The 17,500-nt window shown below is 51.8% G+C and overlaps 1 protein-coding gene and 1 long non-coding RNA gene across 5 annotated transcripts in view; one reads left to right on the top strand and one right to left on the bottom strand.

Moving 5' to 3' along the window:
* Positions 1 to 17,500, bottom strand: part of TBC1D8 (TBC1 domain family member 8) — a 148,105-nt gene that overhangs the window by 23,697 nt on the left and 106,908 nt on the right. For all 4 annotated transcript variants that reach the window (XM_055243623.2, XM_055243620.2, XM_055243622.2 and 1 more), the window contains exons 6-11: positions 12,937 to 13,144; positions 11,220 to 11,414; positions 10,291 to 10,467; positions 8,778 to 8,928; positions 6,326 to 6,540; positions 5,042 to 5,159 (exon numbers count right to left, since the gene is read on the bottom strand). In XM_055243623.2, coding sequence (XP_055099598.1) covers positions 5,042 to 5,159; positions 6,326 to 6,540; positions 8,778 to 8,928; positions 10,291 to 10,467; positions 11,220 to 11,414; positions 12,937 to 13,144 — 1,064 coding nt within the window. The remainder of the gene's footprint in view (positions 1 to 5,041; positions 5,160 to 6,325; positions 6,541 to 8,777; positions 8,929 to 10,290; positions 10,468 to 11,219; positions 11,415 to 12,936; positions 13,145 to 17,500) is intronic.
* Positions 3,484 to 4,725, top strand: LOC129463108 (uncharacterized). Its single transcript, XR_008651008.2, has 2 exons — positions 3,484 to 3,565; positions 4,272 to 4,725. It is a non-coding gene; the product is annotated as an uncharacterized lncRNA (long non-coding RNA).

The following is a 17,500-nucleotide window of genomic DNA, read 5'->3' as shown; positions in this document are numbered from 1 at the left end:
GCTGTGTGATGGAAGCCAGACATAGAAGACCCCGTCCTCCATGATTACATTTATACAAGGTTCAAGAGTAGGCCAAATTAATCCATGGTGATAGAACTCAGTACCAGGTGTTGCCTATGGCAGGAAGGGGGCAGAAGAGAACTTGCTGAGGTGATGCATGTGTTCCAATGGTCCCCTCCTGTCTTGGGGCAGTGTCCCCACAGGCACGTGCACTCTCACAGAGGGTCTAGCTGGCACTGTTGCATATGAGCTGTCACACAGCAACAATCATCAACAGTGGCTTTGACAGCATGTCTCTCAATGACGCCGAGGTTTTAATTACTCCTTGCTACTCTGTTCCTTACACCGCTTCCCACAACACAAAGTAAAAACGGAAGCAAGCCAGCTAGCCACTCAGGCACATGGAGGAGCCGGTGTGCACGGCCGAAGGCTCAGGGAAGGGCACACTTGGGCCAGAAGGCACAGAGCCAACACCGCCTTCCCAGCTGACCACACCACCCTCCTGCCCCTCCTTATTCCTAGGGGCCACCCTTCAGTCCTTAGGACACAGTCTTCAAAGGCACCTTCTTCCCGCCTTGCTCCTACATCCACTAGTTGCTAAATTCTGTCTGAAGTTGGTTCTGTTCCCAGGGCTGCCACCCTAATTTTAGGCCAGCTCCATCTCTCATCTGAATTACTAAGAAGAGTCCCTAAGAGTATCACCAGCCCAAAACCATTTTTGTATTGTTTACTAGGAGGTTGCTGGACCACAGAGACAGCATACATTTAAATCTCAACCACATGAAAGTCAGATACCCAGTGCAGGAGTTTTGCAAGGCCACAGGTTACCCAGAGTCCAGACAGCAGCCAACGAGCTTTCTTAAGATGTCCTTATGGAAATGGGGGACTTTTCCAAGTCTGCCCTTTAACTGACCACATGGGCCTTGAGGGTCTCTAATTCTGTCCCACCTACCTCCTCTCTCTAGGGGAACCGAGGGCCTCCTGTCTGAACAAGCTCCCTGAGCTATCGAGAGGAATCCTCCCAGGTCCCCCCTCCCTTTCCAGGCCATGGCATCCGTGTAAAACCACCCTGGTTTTCACTTTCTGACTTGTTTCTTGGGCCTTGGATCTTTCTTCCCTTCTTGTAAGTTTAACTATCCATCTCCCTCCCTCCCTCCCTCCCTTCTTCTTCTTCTTTTCTTTCTTTTTTCTTTCTCTCTCTCTCTCTCTCTCTCTCTCTCTCTCTCTCTCTCTCTCCCTCTCTCTCTCTCTCTCTCTCTTTCTTTCTTTCTTTCCCTCTCTGGCGCAGGCTACAATCTACTCGGCTTGCTGCTGCCCGCGCCGCCGACTGCCTGGGACTGCCGGCGCGCGCCACCGCTGCCTGCCTTTTCTCCTTTGGATGCAGGCACGCGTTCGCCATCTTGGCCACGCTAGTCGCCAGCTCCTGACGCCGAGTGCTCTGCCCGCCTCAGCCTCCCGAGGTACTGGGACTACAGACGGAGTCTCGCTCACCCAGTGCTCGGTGTTGCCGGGGATGGAGTGCGGTGGCGTGGTCTGGCCTCGCGGCAGCCTTTTCCCCCCGGCCGCCTGCCTTGGCCTGCCAGGGTGCTGGGATTGCAGCCCCTGCCTGGCCGCCGCCCCATTTGGAAGGTGGGGAGCGCCTCTGCCCGGCCGCCCCGTCTGGGAGGTGAGGAGCACCTCTGCCTGGCCGCCCCGTCTGGGAAGTGAGGAGCGCCTCTGCCCGGCCACCCACCGTCTGGGAAGTGAGGAGCGCCTCTGCCCGGCCACCCACCGTCTGGGCAGTGAGGAGCGCCTCTGCCCGGCCGCCCCGTCTGGGAAGTGAGGAGCGCCTCTGCCCGGCCACCCACCGTCTGGGAAGTGAGGAGCGCCTCTGCCCGGCCACCCACCGTCTGGGAAGTGAGGAGCGCCTCTGCCCGGCCACCCATCGTCTGGGAAGTGAGGAGCGCCTCTGCCCGGCCACCCCGTCTGGGAAGTGAGGAGCGCCTCTGCCCGGCCGCCCCGTCTGGGAAGTGAGGAGCGCCTCTGCCCGGCCACCCATCGTCTGGGAAGTGAGGAGGGCCTCTGCCCGGCCTCCCATCGTCTGGGAAGTGAGGAGCGCCTCCGCCCGGCCGCCCCGTCTGGGAAGTGAGGAGCGCCTCTGCCCGGCCGCCCCGTCTGGGAAGTGAGCAGCGCCTCCGCCCGGCCGCCCCGTCCGGGAAGAAGTGAGGAGCGCCTCCGCCCGGCCGCCCCGTCCGGGAAGAAGTGAGGAGCGCCTCCGCCCGGCCGCCCCGTCCGGGAAGAAGTGAGGAGCGCCTCCGCCCGGCCGCCCCGTCCGGGAAGAAGTGAGGAGCGCCTCCGCCCGGCCGCCCCGTCCGGGAAGAAGTGAGGAGCGCCTCTGCCTGGCCGCCCCGTCTGGGAAGTGAGGAGCGCCTCTGCCCGGCCGCCCCGTCTGGGAAGAAGTGAGGAGCGCCTCTGCCCGGCCGCCCCATCTGGGAAGTGAGGAGCGCCTCTGCCCAGCCGCCCCGTCCGGGAAGAAATGAGGAGCGCCTCTGCCCGGGCGCCCCATCCGGGAAGAAGTGAGGAGTGCCTCTGCCCGGCCGCCCCATCCGGGAAGAAGTGAGGAGCACCTCTGCCCGGCCACCCATCCTCTGGGAAGTGAGGAGCGCCTCTGCCCGGCCGCCCCGTCTGGGAAGTGAGGAGCGCCTCTGCCCGGCCACCCACCGTCTGGGAAGTGAGGAGCGCCTCTGCCCGGCCACCCACCATCTGGGAAGTGAGGAGCGCCTCTGCCCGGCCGCCCCGTCTGGGAAGTGAGGAGCGCCTCTGCCCGGCCACCCATCGTCTGGGAAGTGAGGAGCGCCTCTGCCCGGCCACCCATCGTCTGGCAAGTGAGGAGCGCCTCTGCCCGGCCACCCTGTCTGGGAAGTGAGGAGCGCCTCTGCCCGGCCGCTCCGTCTGGGAAGTGAGGAGCGCCTCTGCCCGGCCACCCATCGTCTGGGAAGTGAGGAGCGCCTCTTCCCGGCCTCCCATCGTCTGGGAGGTGAGGAGCGCCTCTGCCCGGCCGTCCCGTCTGGGAGGAAGTGAGGAGCGCCTCTGCCCGGCCGCCCCGTCCGGGAAGAAGTGAGGAGCGCCTCTGCCCGGCCGCCCCGTCCGGGAAGAAGTGAGGAGCGCCTCTGCCCGGCCGCCCCGTCCGGGAAGAAGTGAGGAGCGCCTCTGCCCGGCCGCCCCGTCTGGGAAGTGAGGAGCGCCTCTGCCCGGCCGCCCCGTCCGGGAAGAAATGAGGAGCGCCTCTGCCCGGGCGCCCCATCCGGGAAGAAGTGAGGAGCGCCTCTGCCCGGCCGCCCCGTCCGGGAAGAAGTGAGGAGCGCCTCTGCCCGGCCACCCATCGTCTGGGAAGTGAGGAAGGCCTCTGCCCGGCCACCCACCGTCTGGGAAGTGAGGAGCGCCTCTGCCCGGCCGCCCCGTCCGGGAAGAAGTGAGGAGCGCCTCTGCCCGGCCGCCCCGTCCGGGAAGAAGTGAGGAGCGCCTCTGCCCGGCCACCCTGTCTGGGAAGTGAGGAGCGCCTCTGCCCGGCCGCTCCGTCTGGGAAGTGAGGAGCGCCTCTGCCCGGCCACCCATCGTCTGGGAAGTGAGGAGCGCCTCTTCCCGGCCTCCCATCGTCTGGGAGGTGAGGAGCGCCTCTGCCCGGCCGTCCCGTCTGGGAGGAAGTGAGGAGCGCCTCTGCCCGGCCGCCCCGTCCGGGAAGAAGTGAGGAGCGCCTCTGCCCGGCCGCCCCGTCCGGGAAGAAGTGAGGAGCGCCTTTTCCCGGCCGCCCCGTCTGGGAGGTGAGGAGCGCCTCTGCCCGGCCACCCATCGTCTGGGAGGTGAGGAGCGCCTCTGCCCGGCCACCCATCGTCTGGGAAGAAGTGAGGAGCGCCTCTGCCCGACCACCCATCGTCTGGGAAGTGAGGAGCGCCTCTGCCCGGCTGCCCCATCTGGGAAGTGAGGAGTGCCTCTGCCCGGCCACCCATCGTCTGGGAGGTGAGGAGCGCCTCTGCCCGGCCGCCCATCGTCTGGGAAGTGAGGAGCGCCTCTGCCTGGCCACCCATCGTCTGGGAAGTGGGGAGCGCCCCTGCCCGACCACCCATCGTCTGGGAAGTGAGGAGCGCCTCTGCCCGGCCACCTATCGTCTGGGAAGAAGTGAGGAGCGTCTCTGCCTGGCTGCCCCGTCTGGGAAGTGAGGAGCCCCTCTGCCCGGCCGCCCCGTGTCTGGGTAGAAGTGAGGAGCTCCTCTGCCTGGCCGCTCCGTCTGGGAGGTCTACCACGGAGGCCAGAAGCAATGTGGGGGCTGGACGTGGTGGCTCACGCCTGTGGTCCCGGCACTCTGGGGGGCGAGGCGGGTTGATCACTTCGGGCTAGGAGTTCGAGACCAGTCTGGCCAACTTGGCGAAACATGAAGAATACAACAGACAAACCAACCAACCAACTCAGTGACAACAAAACAGGTCTACCCTGGAGTCATACTCTAATTTTTTCTATTTTCCTCCCTTTCTGATCCTTTATCCCACTTTCTTTTTCTTCCTCTTCCTTCTCCCTCTTCTTTGTCAAATAGAGGATTGAGTTATTATCACTGATCCGTATAAAGTCCCTCTCTCATTTATTTTAACTCCCACCCCCATTTCTATTCCCTGACTTCCCATGTGCAACCTTCCTAATATGTTTGATACGCATCTTTTTGTTTGTATGTATTTTTAGAAAATGTTTATTGTTTTTGTATGCAAAAAAAATTAATAAAAAAAAAAAAAAAAAAAAAACTATCCATCTAAAGTCATGTGTTTGTTTTAATCCTGACTCTGTAGGTCTTTGTAGCAGGAATGTGTTCGAGTTTCTTTACTCCACTACATTGTCAGAACTGTGCAGAGAATTTCCCGAGTTAGTTTTGCAAATTCAGGAGTCAAACTGTGTTTGCAAACAGACTAGCTGAGTGGTACTGAGAGATTTTATAAACAGGACTGATGAGAAACATCCTGCCCAGGCTCTGTCACTCTTCCCCAGATACACAGGAGGAGGAAGGGGGTCTGTTTACCGATCACACGGTGGTTGAAGTAATCGGGCAGCATCCGCTCACACACAGCAACCAGCAGCCAGAAGGCTTCCTCCTCCTTGGCGTACAGCAGCAGCACGGAGGTCAGGATGTTCATGGACTGCTCGGGGGTCAAGGAGGGCAGTTACTGACCGGCCCATGTGATGCCACAGAGATGTTACAAGCATCCAAGCCCAAACAACCCACAAAAGTAAAGATTTCATAGGTGAGAGATCCAGCGTACACCAACCACACTGACACTGTGCAGTGGAATGACCGTGATAGCAACACGGTCCTCACAGGACACGCCCAGCTGAGCGACTGGCCACCACTCAGCTCCGGTCCCCATCTAGCAATGTGAGATTTAGCTGTGGTGCAAGTCTTAGGGTTGGTTTAAATCCAGCTATTCTCTGTTTGTTCAGGCAGACGCACACACGCACACACGTGCACACACACATAACTTAATTCGCTCACTGACTTTGCTTCTTCACAGGAAACAAAGTTTGAAATCTTAAATTTTTAAATGTCAGGCGCTTCACTAATCTCGGCTTGTGCTGGGTTTCGCTGCTGCTTTAATGGACTGATTTTCCTTTTGTGCCTGCTGACCACACCCTCAGCTCGGGAAAGCTCAGCAGACATCTCACCTCCACTTATGTGTCCTAAAGGAAGGGGACTGGCCCTGATCATCATCTTCCTCCCCAAACAGCGCTGCCATTTTAAATAATTCCTGTAATTTTTGTAGAGGTCTAGAAATTCTATTAATGCCCTCCTATGTCTGAGCTCAAGAGGGGCGTTGAAGACTGAATCTGCCCTGCCACCAACAACCACTACACATGCACGTTTCTCTTTTCAGGCACTCGGTAAATTTTTTTTTTTTTTGAGACACAGTCTCGCTCTGTTGCTAGGCTGGAGTGCAGTGGCACGATCTTGGCTCACTGCAACCTCCGACTCCCTGGTTCAAGTGATTCTCCTGCCTCAGCCTCCTGAGTAGCTGGGATTACAGGCACGTGCCACCATGCCCAGCTAATTTTTGTATTTTTAGTAGACAGGGTTTCAACATGTTGGCCAGGATGGTCTCGATCTCCTGACCTCATGATCCGTTGATTATAAGAAGATGAGTCCCTTTGGCCCTCATTTGATACTTTCTTTCTGGAAAGGGACCAAGTACAGCACCTTCACATGACAACACTCAGGACCAGATGACTGGGAATGGAAATGAAACCCTGGGAAGGACAAGGTGAGACACCAACTAAAGACTCTCTGCACCCCAGAGCCCACCCCTTTCACCTGGCAGTATCCAATCTTGGGGTTCCGGTGGGCATAGGCCGTCAAGACTCTCCTCAAAGCAGCGATTCCCGTTTCGTTCTGGAAGGCAGGGTGCTCTGGCAGGGAGCGGTGCAGGTCTCGTTCTATCTCCTCGGTTACGAGGCAGCATTTCCCCAGGGACTCCTCCACCAGATTCCCGTAGTAACCAGGGTGTGAGGCGAGATCCGTCACTGCATCTGAGTTTTAAAAGCAATGTTTCAAGGGGGAATGATTACTAGGATGGTGTCATGATGAAGAGGACGCTGGTCCCATCAGGGGACCCCAGTGGGGTCTCGTTACTTACTGAGGGATATTGGCTGGGCGTGGTGGCTCATGCCTGTAATCCCAGCACTTTGGGAGGCTGAGGCGGGTGGATCACTTGAGATCGGGAGTTCGAGACCAGCCTGGCCAACATGGTGAAACCCCGTCTCTACTAAAAATACAAAAATTAGCCAGGCATGGTGGCAGGTGCCTGTAATCCTAGCTACTCAGGAGGCTGAGGCACGAGAATCCCTTGAGCCCAGGAGGCAGAGGTTGCAGTGGGCCGAGATCACACCACTGCACTCCAGCCTGGGCGACAGAGTAAGGACTTCATTTCTGCCATGTAGCCTAGTCCAAAAAACAGAAACAAAAGAAATAGTATGGCTTTTCTAAGAATAATCTTATAGAGCGAAGGGGAGAAAACTCATAATAGAAATAACTGTTATTAATATGCTTTTAACACATTGTATTCCCTAGCAAGCGTACACATACATACACGCAAATTTCATGCATTAATTCAACAAGAAATGAGACTGAGCACCAATGTGTGAGGCACACGAGGGGGCGCAGCTATGATGAAGCGAAGGGGCCAGCAGCATGGCGCCCACATGCAACTCTGAAGTCAGGTCTGAAATGCACAAACTGCAGCAGAAGGACCCAGCCCAGAAAACTCCTGCGCCAGCCACCCACAGCCAGAGCTACGGCCCAGGCCTCAGCAGGCGGGCAAGATGGAGGGATGAATGCGTCCCTTATGAAAAGTGTGTGCATGTGCATGTGTGTGACGTGTGTCTGTGCAGGCATGTGTGTGTGCACGTGTATTGTGCATATGCGTTAGAGAGACCTAGAGGAATGCAGACCTTGGGCAGTGACAGGCCTCACCATCAGGTGGTGGGATTCTGAGGAAGGTCACTGTCTTGGCTCGCTCCTCCATGCCTTTACTTTTCAACTACGAATGTATGTTGTTATTTTTATATACAAAAATACAGAAAACATTTTTCACTTTTAAAAGGAGGTGTTTCAATGCTGTGCCTCTGGAAGTTAGCTGCAGAAGCCAGGAGGCAGGAAGGAGACGAGGGGCGCAGTGGTGCAGGCAGCATCAGTGACCACCGACCACACCCAACACAGTGAGTGTGTCAGGAAGCGTGAGGGCTGTGTCTGGGCATCTCGGGCAGGAGGTTGGGGGCTGGGGGGAGACAGGGAAGAGGAAAGTGAGGGACAAAGTTGGGGGGTAGATAAGGAACCAGCAAGAGGCTGATGGTGAAGTAGGACAAGAGATGCTTCCAGTCCCAGGAAGAGTAACGGAGCAGGGCATAGGTACCCAGCCCAGCCTCCAGGCGCCTCCCTGCTGACAAGAGCGCCATGGGGTCATCTGGGGAAGGGACCCTCTCACCTGGCCTCCCACAGCACCCTGAGGAGCAGCAAAGGCACACTCCAATGGCAGGGCCTTCCCTTCCTACCCTCGGGCCCAAGCTCCTTTGCCCCAAGGAGCAAGTTGCTCACAGTTGATATGGCAGGACAGACAAATGCCTACCCTGGGGAAGTTTGGTCCCAGGCTCAGCCGATCCATCATTAAATGTCCTGATGAGGGTTCCCAGGCGTTCCCCAATAGGCGCAGGGAGAGGCCCCAGGGCTCTGAAGCTAAAAGAGGCTCTCCCTGAATGGGTCCAGCAGAAAAGAGGAAACGGAACAGAAGAGAAACCTGCACTTTTGTCTCTGGTGCCCGCCATGTGTCTTCACTGGAGGAGGGACCCATGGCAGTCACACTCTGAGGGATGTGTTTCAGCAGCCCAGCCAGTTGACAATGGATGAGGACTTTTTGTTTCATCTACTTCAGAGCTCACACATTATAGATACTTCACTTCCAGGGGGTTCTGAATAGAATTCTCAGCACTATGTAGAGCCTCGTGAAGGCATTTTTAAAAGAGTGGCCGTTACTGTGCCCAGACCTTGCATTTACCCAGTTGGACGCCACAGCCCAGAGGCCCAGGCAGCCTAACTCAGGTCCCACAGCTGACACAACAGGGGGTGGAAGTCCTCAGCTGGGAAATCACAGGAATGACACAAAGACAGAACCATTTCATCTGCACATAAACACACGTGCTGCTTGGGTCCAGGCTATTCCTGTGACCATGACAAAAAGAACAATTAGCTTAGAGACACCAAGAGCACTTACCTGAGAAGAGAAGCCAGAGTTTCCCACGCAAAGATTCAGGGATGCCCATGGCCACAAGCTTCCGAATCTTCTCTGTGCGAAACATACACACGGTTCTGCCGTATTCCACAAAGTGGTCATTCCACAGGCTTATTTTTATCTGTTCTCTGGACTGTAAATGGAAATATTCTTAATGTACAAAGAAGTCCGTCCTCACCGCCCCCCACCCACCGATGCACCACTGGTGATGGAGGAAGTACTACCTCTGCTCTCCGAGGGGCCAACAGCAACGGGCAAGGATGCCTGTATTCAAGCCACAAATATTTCTGAACCTCTACCAGGGGCACAGAGGACGCAAAGATGAATAACACAGAGTAAGGCCCTGCAGGAGCTCAGAGCCCAGTGGGAGCATTTATACAAATAAAATACAATTTCCTTAGCAAGGCTGATAACAAGGGTATGTGAATCCAAGTATTAAAGTAGCCCAAATCAGATGGGAGGGAGGGGTGGGTAAGGGGGACGCTGGGGGAAGCTTTCTCTGGATGTTGCATCTGCCAAAAAGACACTGGTCAGCTCAGAGGGCAAAGGGGAGTACAGGGGCATCACAATTTCCCCTGAGCTTCCTGACAGCCAGAGGGAAAACTGAAACCTGAAAAAAAATGCATTGTTCTTATTAACATAAATGAGAAAGATACCATTTCTCTAGGCAACTGAAAATACTTGAAATTACCCCTAGGTGGCAGGAATGTTTAGTGCCTTTTAAACAAGGTATTTACATTTGCTTTTAATTATCTGTATTCTCCAGTGATGGCAGAAATAAATACATATATTTAACATTCTCATACATTTTGTCAACAAAAGTTAATTAAGGATCCGGGTGTAAAGCTATGAGAAGGCTCAGTTTTGGATAAATAAAACCAACAACAGATTTTACAGGAGCCATTAAAGCGACCAAAAATAAGCTCAGGGTAACAGGTTCACAGCCACTGCCCAGTGCTCGTGGTCCAACGCAGCACCCTGCCTGCCATGGCCCCATTTCAAAGCACAACTTCCAGTATCGTTACCAGACTATACATGACATTTCCCTTAAGTTCTCCCTACAAAGAGGAAATCTGTAAGTAAATATAGCAAAAAATATTTCCAGTTTAGTAAAACTAGAAGACTGGTGACCCCTTCTCCCAGAAGACAAAAAAAAAGGAAAGCTATAATGAGGGACACACAGACAGCACTGACTGGAAGGAGAGGGACCCATTCTGCACCTGGAGACCCCCAAGGAGCAGCGTGGCCAGCTCCCCAGGCCCCACAGCTGAGAGCTGCGCAAGGGTTACAGAAGGGTGGTGGGAGAGCAGCCCTTCAGTCCTCTGACCACCTCAGTGGACCCCTCTCACTTTTCACCCATGAGAACAAGAGGGAGGAGGAGCGCTAGCTTCTTAAGGTCAGGTGCCGAGTTCCATGGTGACTCAGACAGCTGGGCAACCCCCCCAAGCCCACGGCTCAGCTTTGTGGTCCAGCTTGGGCACCAGGGGTCACCCACCATTCGGGAGTCAGGGCTCTGGCTGCCTGACTGCTGGAAGGCAGTGACCAGGGCATCGGGGTGCAGCAGCGGGCTCTTCTCTTTCTCACTCTCCTCGCTATTTTGAGAAGACACCATTTCAAGATCCCCAAACCTGTGGTCACTGCACATGCTTGTTGAATGAAACACAGGTGAAGCCTGCACAGCAAGAGAGACAGAGAGACAGAGAGAGAGAAGAGAGGAGAAAATCATGGCTTTAGTCCAGGGGACAGTCTTTGTTTTGCCTTTGGATGCATGGGCATAGCAGACTTCAATGACTCAGGGGGAAGACAGACTGACGCCAGACCAGACAGGGTTCCTATGAAGACACAGTCCCACTGCATGCTCCGGGGGAGGCTGTCCCGGTCCCCAGAACCTGGGTCCGTATCTGGGTCCATACGCAGTTCCTCATGGGCAGCCCCAGCCTCCCCTCAGCTTATGGACAGGAAGATGGCCACCCTGAGAAAACAGCCCTGGGGTTGAGAGAGGCTGCAACTCCTTTTCTCCCCATCACTACTTTGGGTGAAAAGAGGCTGAGAAAGAGGAGACATGAAAAGAGGAGACCAGGCCCTAGCCACCCCGGGGCCACCTCTGCAGCTGCCCAACCTCAGGGCCGACGAAGCTCCTCTTTTAGCAGGTTACACGTGCCTGCAATCAGGCCATCCTCGAACCTCAGGAGCAGGGATAGCAACCCTTCTCACTTGTGAGGGGTGTCCCCATCACCCCCTCCAAGCTGTGGGGCAATTCCCCACACCCTCTCAGGACAGCTGGCACATCAGAAATGACAGCAGACCACACACAGGCCCCATATTCTTCTCATCCCCACATGGCTCTCCTCATGTATACTGCCCTTTGGAGACCACGGCCTGAGACATGAAGAAGGGGATCATCAGGGTCTGGAGGGACCATACCATGTCATCATCCACAGAGGTGTCGTAGCGCACGGGGTGGTTGGCGTGGACCTGCTTCAACCTCGCAAGCAGCGCCTCCACCAGGCTGTCTCGGTCCCGGAGCTCGATGAACTGGAAGGCCACCTTGCTTCTGATGCTGATGATGATGGGATGTGGCAGCAGGCTCGTGTCCTCCATCTTCTCGATGCTCACCACCTGCGCGAGAGGCAACATGCAGGGACAGAAGGGAGGGAGGAAGGTAGGCATGTTATTACGTATGCAAAAGATGTCCCGAAACAGTGGGCAAGGCACAATTACTGCAGAAAGGAGATGATGCAACGTCAAGAAAGTGGCACTGCTCACCACCGCCACAAGGGGAGGCTGTGCAAGGCTGCATCAAGGGGCGACTGGATAGCAAAGTGTGGTCTATCCATACATCAGAGTATGACCCAGCCTTGAAGAGGAGGGGAATTCGGACAGAGGCTCCAGCATGGATGAGCCCCGAGGGCATTATGCTAAGTGAACAAGGCCAGTCACAAATATTGTATGAATCCACTTATGTGAGGTACCTGGAGGAGTGAAATTCATAGAGACGGGAAGTAGAAAGATGGTTGCTAGGGGCTGGGGGAAGGGGAAGAGGGGAGTTGATTTACGGGGACAGTGTTTCCATTGTCAGTGATGAAACAGTTCTGGAGATGGATGGTGCTGATGGTTGCACAACAATGTGAATGTACTTAATGCCACTGAGCCATACACTTAAAATGGTTAAAATGTCATTTCTGGTTAGGCACACCTTACCAAAAAAAATTTTTCAAGCATGCAAGTTGGCTCCTAGATTTCTTGCTCTACTAATAAGTAAAAATATTTGTAAAATGAAGACATCTATTACAGAATAATAACATGGAGTTAGGAGACCACAAGGAGTAATCCCAGCATTGTCAGAGGCCAAGTGGGAGGATCGATTGAGCCCAAGAGTTCGAGACCAGCCTGGGCAACACAGTGAAACCCTCCTCTCTAAAAAGAAGAAAAAAATAAGAGTTTTGAGTTTTTCCAAAGAAGAATGCTCAGTACGTTTGTTATCAGAAAGAAGAATCTGGAGGTCCTGAACGTGTAAACAGAGTTGTGGGTACCATCTCACCAGAATTGCTGCCCTGAAGCCAGAGGACCGAGCTGCTCAAATCTGGAAGTAATCTGAGCCCCCATTTCCAAGAAGAGAATTGCAGAATTTTATAGGAAGAAGGGACCTGATCCCTGTCAAAGGAAGCATTTTAAAATTTTTAACTGAAGTTCCAGGAGCGTATAAAAGCCAGGCAATTTACCATTTATTTTTAAAAGGTGATGCTTTTTGTAGGTTGCTTTTTTTCCTTTCTTTTTTTGGTGAGTGAAAGGGGAGGATTCATTCCTAGGAGGTGCTGGAAAAATCTTTAATTGCTAGGTATGTACTTTTTAATAACAGCTTATCAATATAAAGTGGAGGTTAGAGTCCCCTGTTTTCAGCAGTCACTTGTTGGCAAATTTCAGAATGCCATAGCAACAGCAGAAAAAGCAATGGCCAAATGGGTAATGGTCCAATTCAGGCCATGCCTCCCTCAAGAAGCCCAGCCTTGTAGTCATCCATCTTTAGATGGCAAAGCCGTGTCGTCTGAACTTCCCCTTCCACGCTCCACCTCACAGCCAGCAACCTTGTGTTCAAACAACAAAAGGCTGCTTCGGGAAGCAGACAGTAGGGCCAGTCTACCTCTCTGAGTGGCAGGATGATCTTACAGCAGCCATCTTCTCTGCTGGCAAAGCAGATGTAGCTGTCAGAGGCGAACATCCGCCCCACAGTGTGACAGCGACTGAACGGCGTCCAGAGCGAACAGTCCACAACCGCGTGCAGCTTCTCCTTCCTCGGCAACCTGAAGAAAGCCCGGAAGAACTCATTCTGTGCTCTGGCTTCCAGGTCCCTGGGGAAGGACAGGGAGAGAAGAAGAGATAAGAAAGGTGAATGGATTACAAAGGAAAAGATTACAAAGGAAAATACTTTTCCTTTCTTGTTTCATTTTATTTTTGAGACAGAGTCTCGCTCTGTCACCCAGGATGGAGTGCAGTGGTGCAATCTCAGTTCACTGCAACCTCCACCTCCCAGGTTCAAGTGATTGTCCTGACTCAGCCTCCCAAGTAGCTGGGATTACAGGGATGTGCCACCGTGCCTGGCTAATTTTTGTATTTATAGTAGAGATGGGGTTTTGCCATGTTGCCCAGACTGGTCTCAAACTCCTGACCTCAGGTGATCCACCCACCTTGGCCTCCCAAAATGCTGGGATTACAGGCGTGAGCCACCGCGCCCAGCCAAGAAAATATTTTTAAAGCCACTGGCACAATCTGTATTTAAGTGAGTGCAAAAAGGCACCATGCACGTCCTGTGCTGGTGCACATGGGCATCCCACATTCTAACTGCATGGCCAACCTTCAGAACAAGGATGCAGAGCAGACGTGCTGCCTCTGCACAGAAGTAATTTAATAAACTCACAGGCCAAATGAGCATTCCTTCCTGGTTTGAGTAACACTGGGAATTACCAGAAAAACAATTGCTTAAGAATCCAAGTTTCAAAAAGTTTGATAACAAGTGGTGAGGAGGATGTGGGGAAACTGGAACCCTACTGCACTGCTGATGGGAATTAACATGGTGTGGTCATGTTGGTAAACAGTCTGGAAGCTCCGCAAAAGGCTAAAAACAGACTTAACACTTGGCCAAGAAATTCCACTCCTAGGTAGATATACCCAAGAGAATTGAAAACTTATGTCTTGCACACGAATGTTCTTGGCAGCATTATTTATGATAACCTAAAGGCAGAAATAACCCAAATGTCCATTAACTGATAAATGGATAAACAAAATGTAGTGTATCCATACAATCAAATATTGTTCAGCCATAAAAAAGGAATGAAGTACTGACGAGTGCCACAACAGAGATGAACCTTGAAAATATTATACTGAGTGAAATCAGCCAGACACAAAAGGACGACATACTGCCTGATTCCATTAATATGAAATATCCAGAATAAGCAAATCTCTAGAGACAGAAAATAGATTACTGATTGCTCAGGGCTTGGAGGAAGAGAGAGAAATGGGAAGTGACTGCTCATGGGTACATGGTTTCTTTTTCTTTTTGGGGTGATGAAATATTCTAAAATTGATTGTGGTGATGGTTGCACAACTCTGTGAATATGGTAAAAACCACTGAATGGTACACTTTTAAAGGATGTATAATAATTACACGGTATGTAAATTAAATCTCAAAAAAACAATTAAAAAATTTAATGTGTCCAGGCACGGTGGCTCATGCCTGTAATCTCAGCACTCTGGGAGGCCGTGCAGGTGGATCACTTGAGCTCAGGAGTTTGAGACCAGCCTGGACAACATGGCAAAACCCCGTCTCTACAAAAAAATACAAACATCAGCTGGGTGTGTTGGTTCACACCTGTAGTCCCAGCTACTCCACCGGCTGAGATGAAAGGATCACTTGAGCCGAGGAGATAGAGGTTGCAGTGAGTCGAGATCGCGCCACTGCACTCTAGCCTGGGCAACAGAGTGAGACCTTGACTCAAAAAAAAAAAAAAAGTTTAGATGCGTATCTGACACACAGTCAGTAATCAATAAACATTAGTTATTATTACTATCTTTTTAAAAAAATATATTTTAAGAATCCAGGTCGGGTGCATTGGCTCATGCATCACATCAGTAATGACAAGAGAGAATGCTGATGAGGAGGAAAGAAGGATCCTAACCCCCAGGCAACCCCACATATCCTGATTTTTGGCTCTAAAACCAGTAAAGAAAGCAGCCAAATCACAATGTTTGAAAATACTGATCAATTTATGTCATATTCCAAAATTCTAGTAAGGGGGAAATTCCAACATACAGAGGGAAAGATTTTTCTCTTGCACTTTATAAAGTTCCTTATAAATATAAGGATGAAATGAGCACTTGCTCAAAGTCAGGAATATGAATTCTTGGCTTGCTTATGTACTCTGTAACCCCGAATGAGACTCTCTGTATCTCGATTGCTACAAAATCGGAATAATGTCTGAATGCTCTGCTTCAAGGGATCCCTGTGAATCTAAAATGATCCCCACAATATGATAAAACAGAAATTAGGCATAGTACCTACAGTATGATCCCTTTACATAAATTCCTGAAAATTTCCAGACAGGGATGTGTACAAGCACTTTATCTTATAAAGTGTTAACAGTGATTGTCTTTGCATAGTGGGACTTCCACTTTCCAATTTTATTTTGCTTACATTTTCTACATGACTACATATTAGCTTTAAAAAAAAAAAAAAAAACCTTAGCTATTTTCTTTAGGGAAAAGTACAACTTTTTGAAATGTGACATAAATGCCATAAATGCAAGATAGTAAACTCTCAACTCTGGAATCGGCTGCACACAGCTCAAGTGAGCTTTTCAGGCACGATCTGGTTCTGAGGCCCCAGAGATATGACCTCACTTCAACCATGCCAGGCTGGGCTCCCGGACACATGCCTTTTCTGCAACCCTTCTAGGTCTCGTGTCTACCATCACACAACTGACTTACAAGCAGCAGCCATTATACAGAGATGGCACAATCCATGGAATTTACTATCAAGCCCTCAAAAAGAGAAGACACAGAGAAAGTCCTCTGGACACATAGAGAAATTAAATTCTACAGCTCACAATGGGTCCAGTTCCTGGGGACCAAAGCTGCAGTTCCTTAAATGCGTGATACAACATGGACTACTGTTTCCATGGGTGCCTGAGCTACCTCCAGAGAAGAGCTGGGAGAACACAGGAAAAGCATCATAAACGCTCTACCAGTTCATACACCGCAAAAATGGAAGGCAAGGCCCCTCAAGAGGACCCCAAGTTCCCCAAGCTGACTATGTCTGGTGCATTTAAATTGGAAAACTTCCATCCTTGTCCTCAGAGCATGCTGGCTATGTTGGCTTGGACGAAAGTAAAATCAACCCTTACTCCCTGCACGTATCTCACAAACGTGGTTCTAGTCGCCAATGAGTTCACCTGTCATGCCAGCTGGTATCTCTTCCTTCCTAGCTGGGCATCTCTTTCCCCTTAGGACATGGCTGAAGCCAAAGTGAATACATGGTGAGTATTCAAATCACAGAAGCTTGCACTGAGCCACCAGAAGAGTGGCTTATATTTACATTTATTTTGCACCGAATCCCTCAAATTAAGAATAAGGTGTTCCAGGCTGAAGCGTGGTGGCTCACACCTGTAATCCCAGCACTTTGGGAGGCTGAGCTGGGCAGATCACGAGGTCAGGAGTTTGAGACCAGCCTGGCCAACATGGTGAAACCCCGCCTCTACTAAAAATACAAAAATTAGCTGGGCGTGGTGACGGGTGCCTGTAATCCCAGCTGCTCAGGAGGCTGAGACAGGAGAATTGCTTGAACCCGGAAGGCAGAGGTTGCAGTGAGCTGAGATCGCGCCATTGTACTCCAGCCTGGGCAACAAGAGCAAAACTCTGTCTCAAAAAAAAAAAAAAAGAATAAGATGTTCCGGTATCTGAGGCAACTAAACCATTTTGTTCTACCCAGTGCACCTGCTGCCTGAGTTCAATCGGCTTCTCTCTCAGTGGCTTCGGAGCAGCCTAGGCATGCTGCACACAGTCTCCATTCCCCTTTCAGAGCTGTCCTCGCTTTTCCTGTAGACATCTGTCTTTTGCACATTTGGGTAGCCAGAGACCAGAAACCTCAAGTTACAAACAAATAAGCAACAGGGGGGACTTTCCTAAGATCTGAGTTAGTTTCCTTCCTCCCTACTAGAAAGTTGTCTTCCAATTTCACCATTCATTAAATATGTATTACATACAAGATAGTTAAATTTCCAGCATAACTGAGATGAAGATAGCGTGACTTTGAAAAGATGAGAAATCCTCGAGAAATCAGTTCTTTATGAAGTTTAGAATAAGACCATCCTATCCTTTAGGTCTGTTTCAAAGCAGATGTTAGTTTTGTTGCTAAATATATCAATTCCTTTTACTGAACACCATCAAAAACAAAGCCACCGCTCACAGCCTGCTTCTCAGACTTTCCAGTACTTCCTAAGTGCCTTCACTTTTCCTCCGTAGAGAAGAACAGACATTGGTGATGACCTGACATTCAGAAGGTGGCCACACAAGCCTGCAGGTCACTGCAGAAGCACCCCTATGAGGATGGAGACCATCCCAGCTACCCCAGCTACACCTACCCTCCAGTGCCTGCACACACAGGCCAAAGCAATCACTCTAAGAGAGAGCTACAGCTAAGACTAGAGGGAGAA

Source organism: Symphalangus syndactylus, chromosome 14 (genome assembly GCF_028878055.3).
Source record: "Symphalangus syndactylus isolate Jambi chromosome 14, NHGRI_mSymSyn1-v2.1_pri, whole genome shotgun sequence".
Classification (NCBI taxonomy): Eukaryota; Metazoa; Chordata; class Mammalia; order Primates; family Hylobatidae; genus Symphalangus; species Symphalangus syndactylus.
This window is presented reverse-complemented; position numbering and strand designations above follow the sequence as displayed.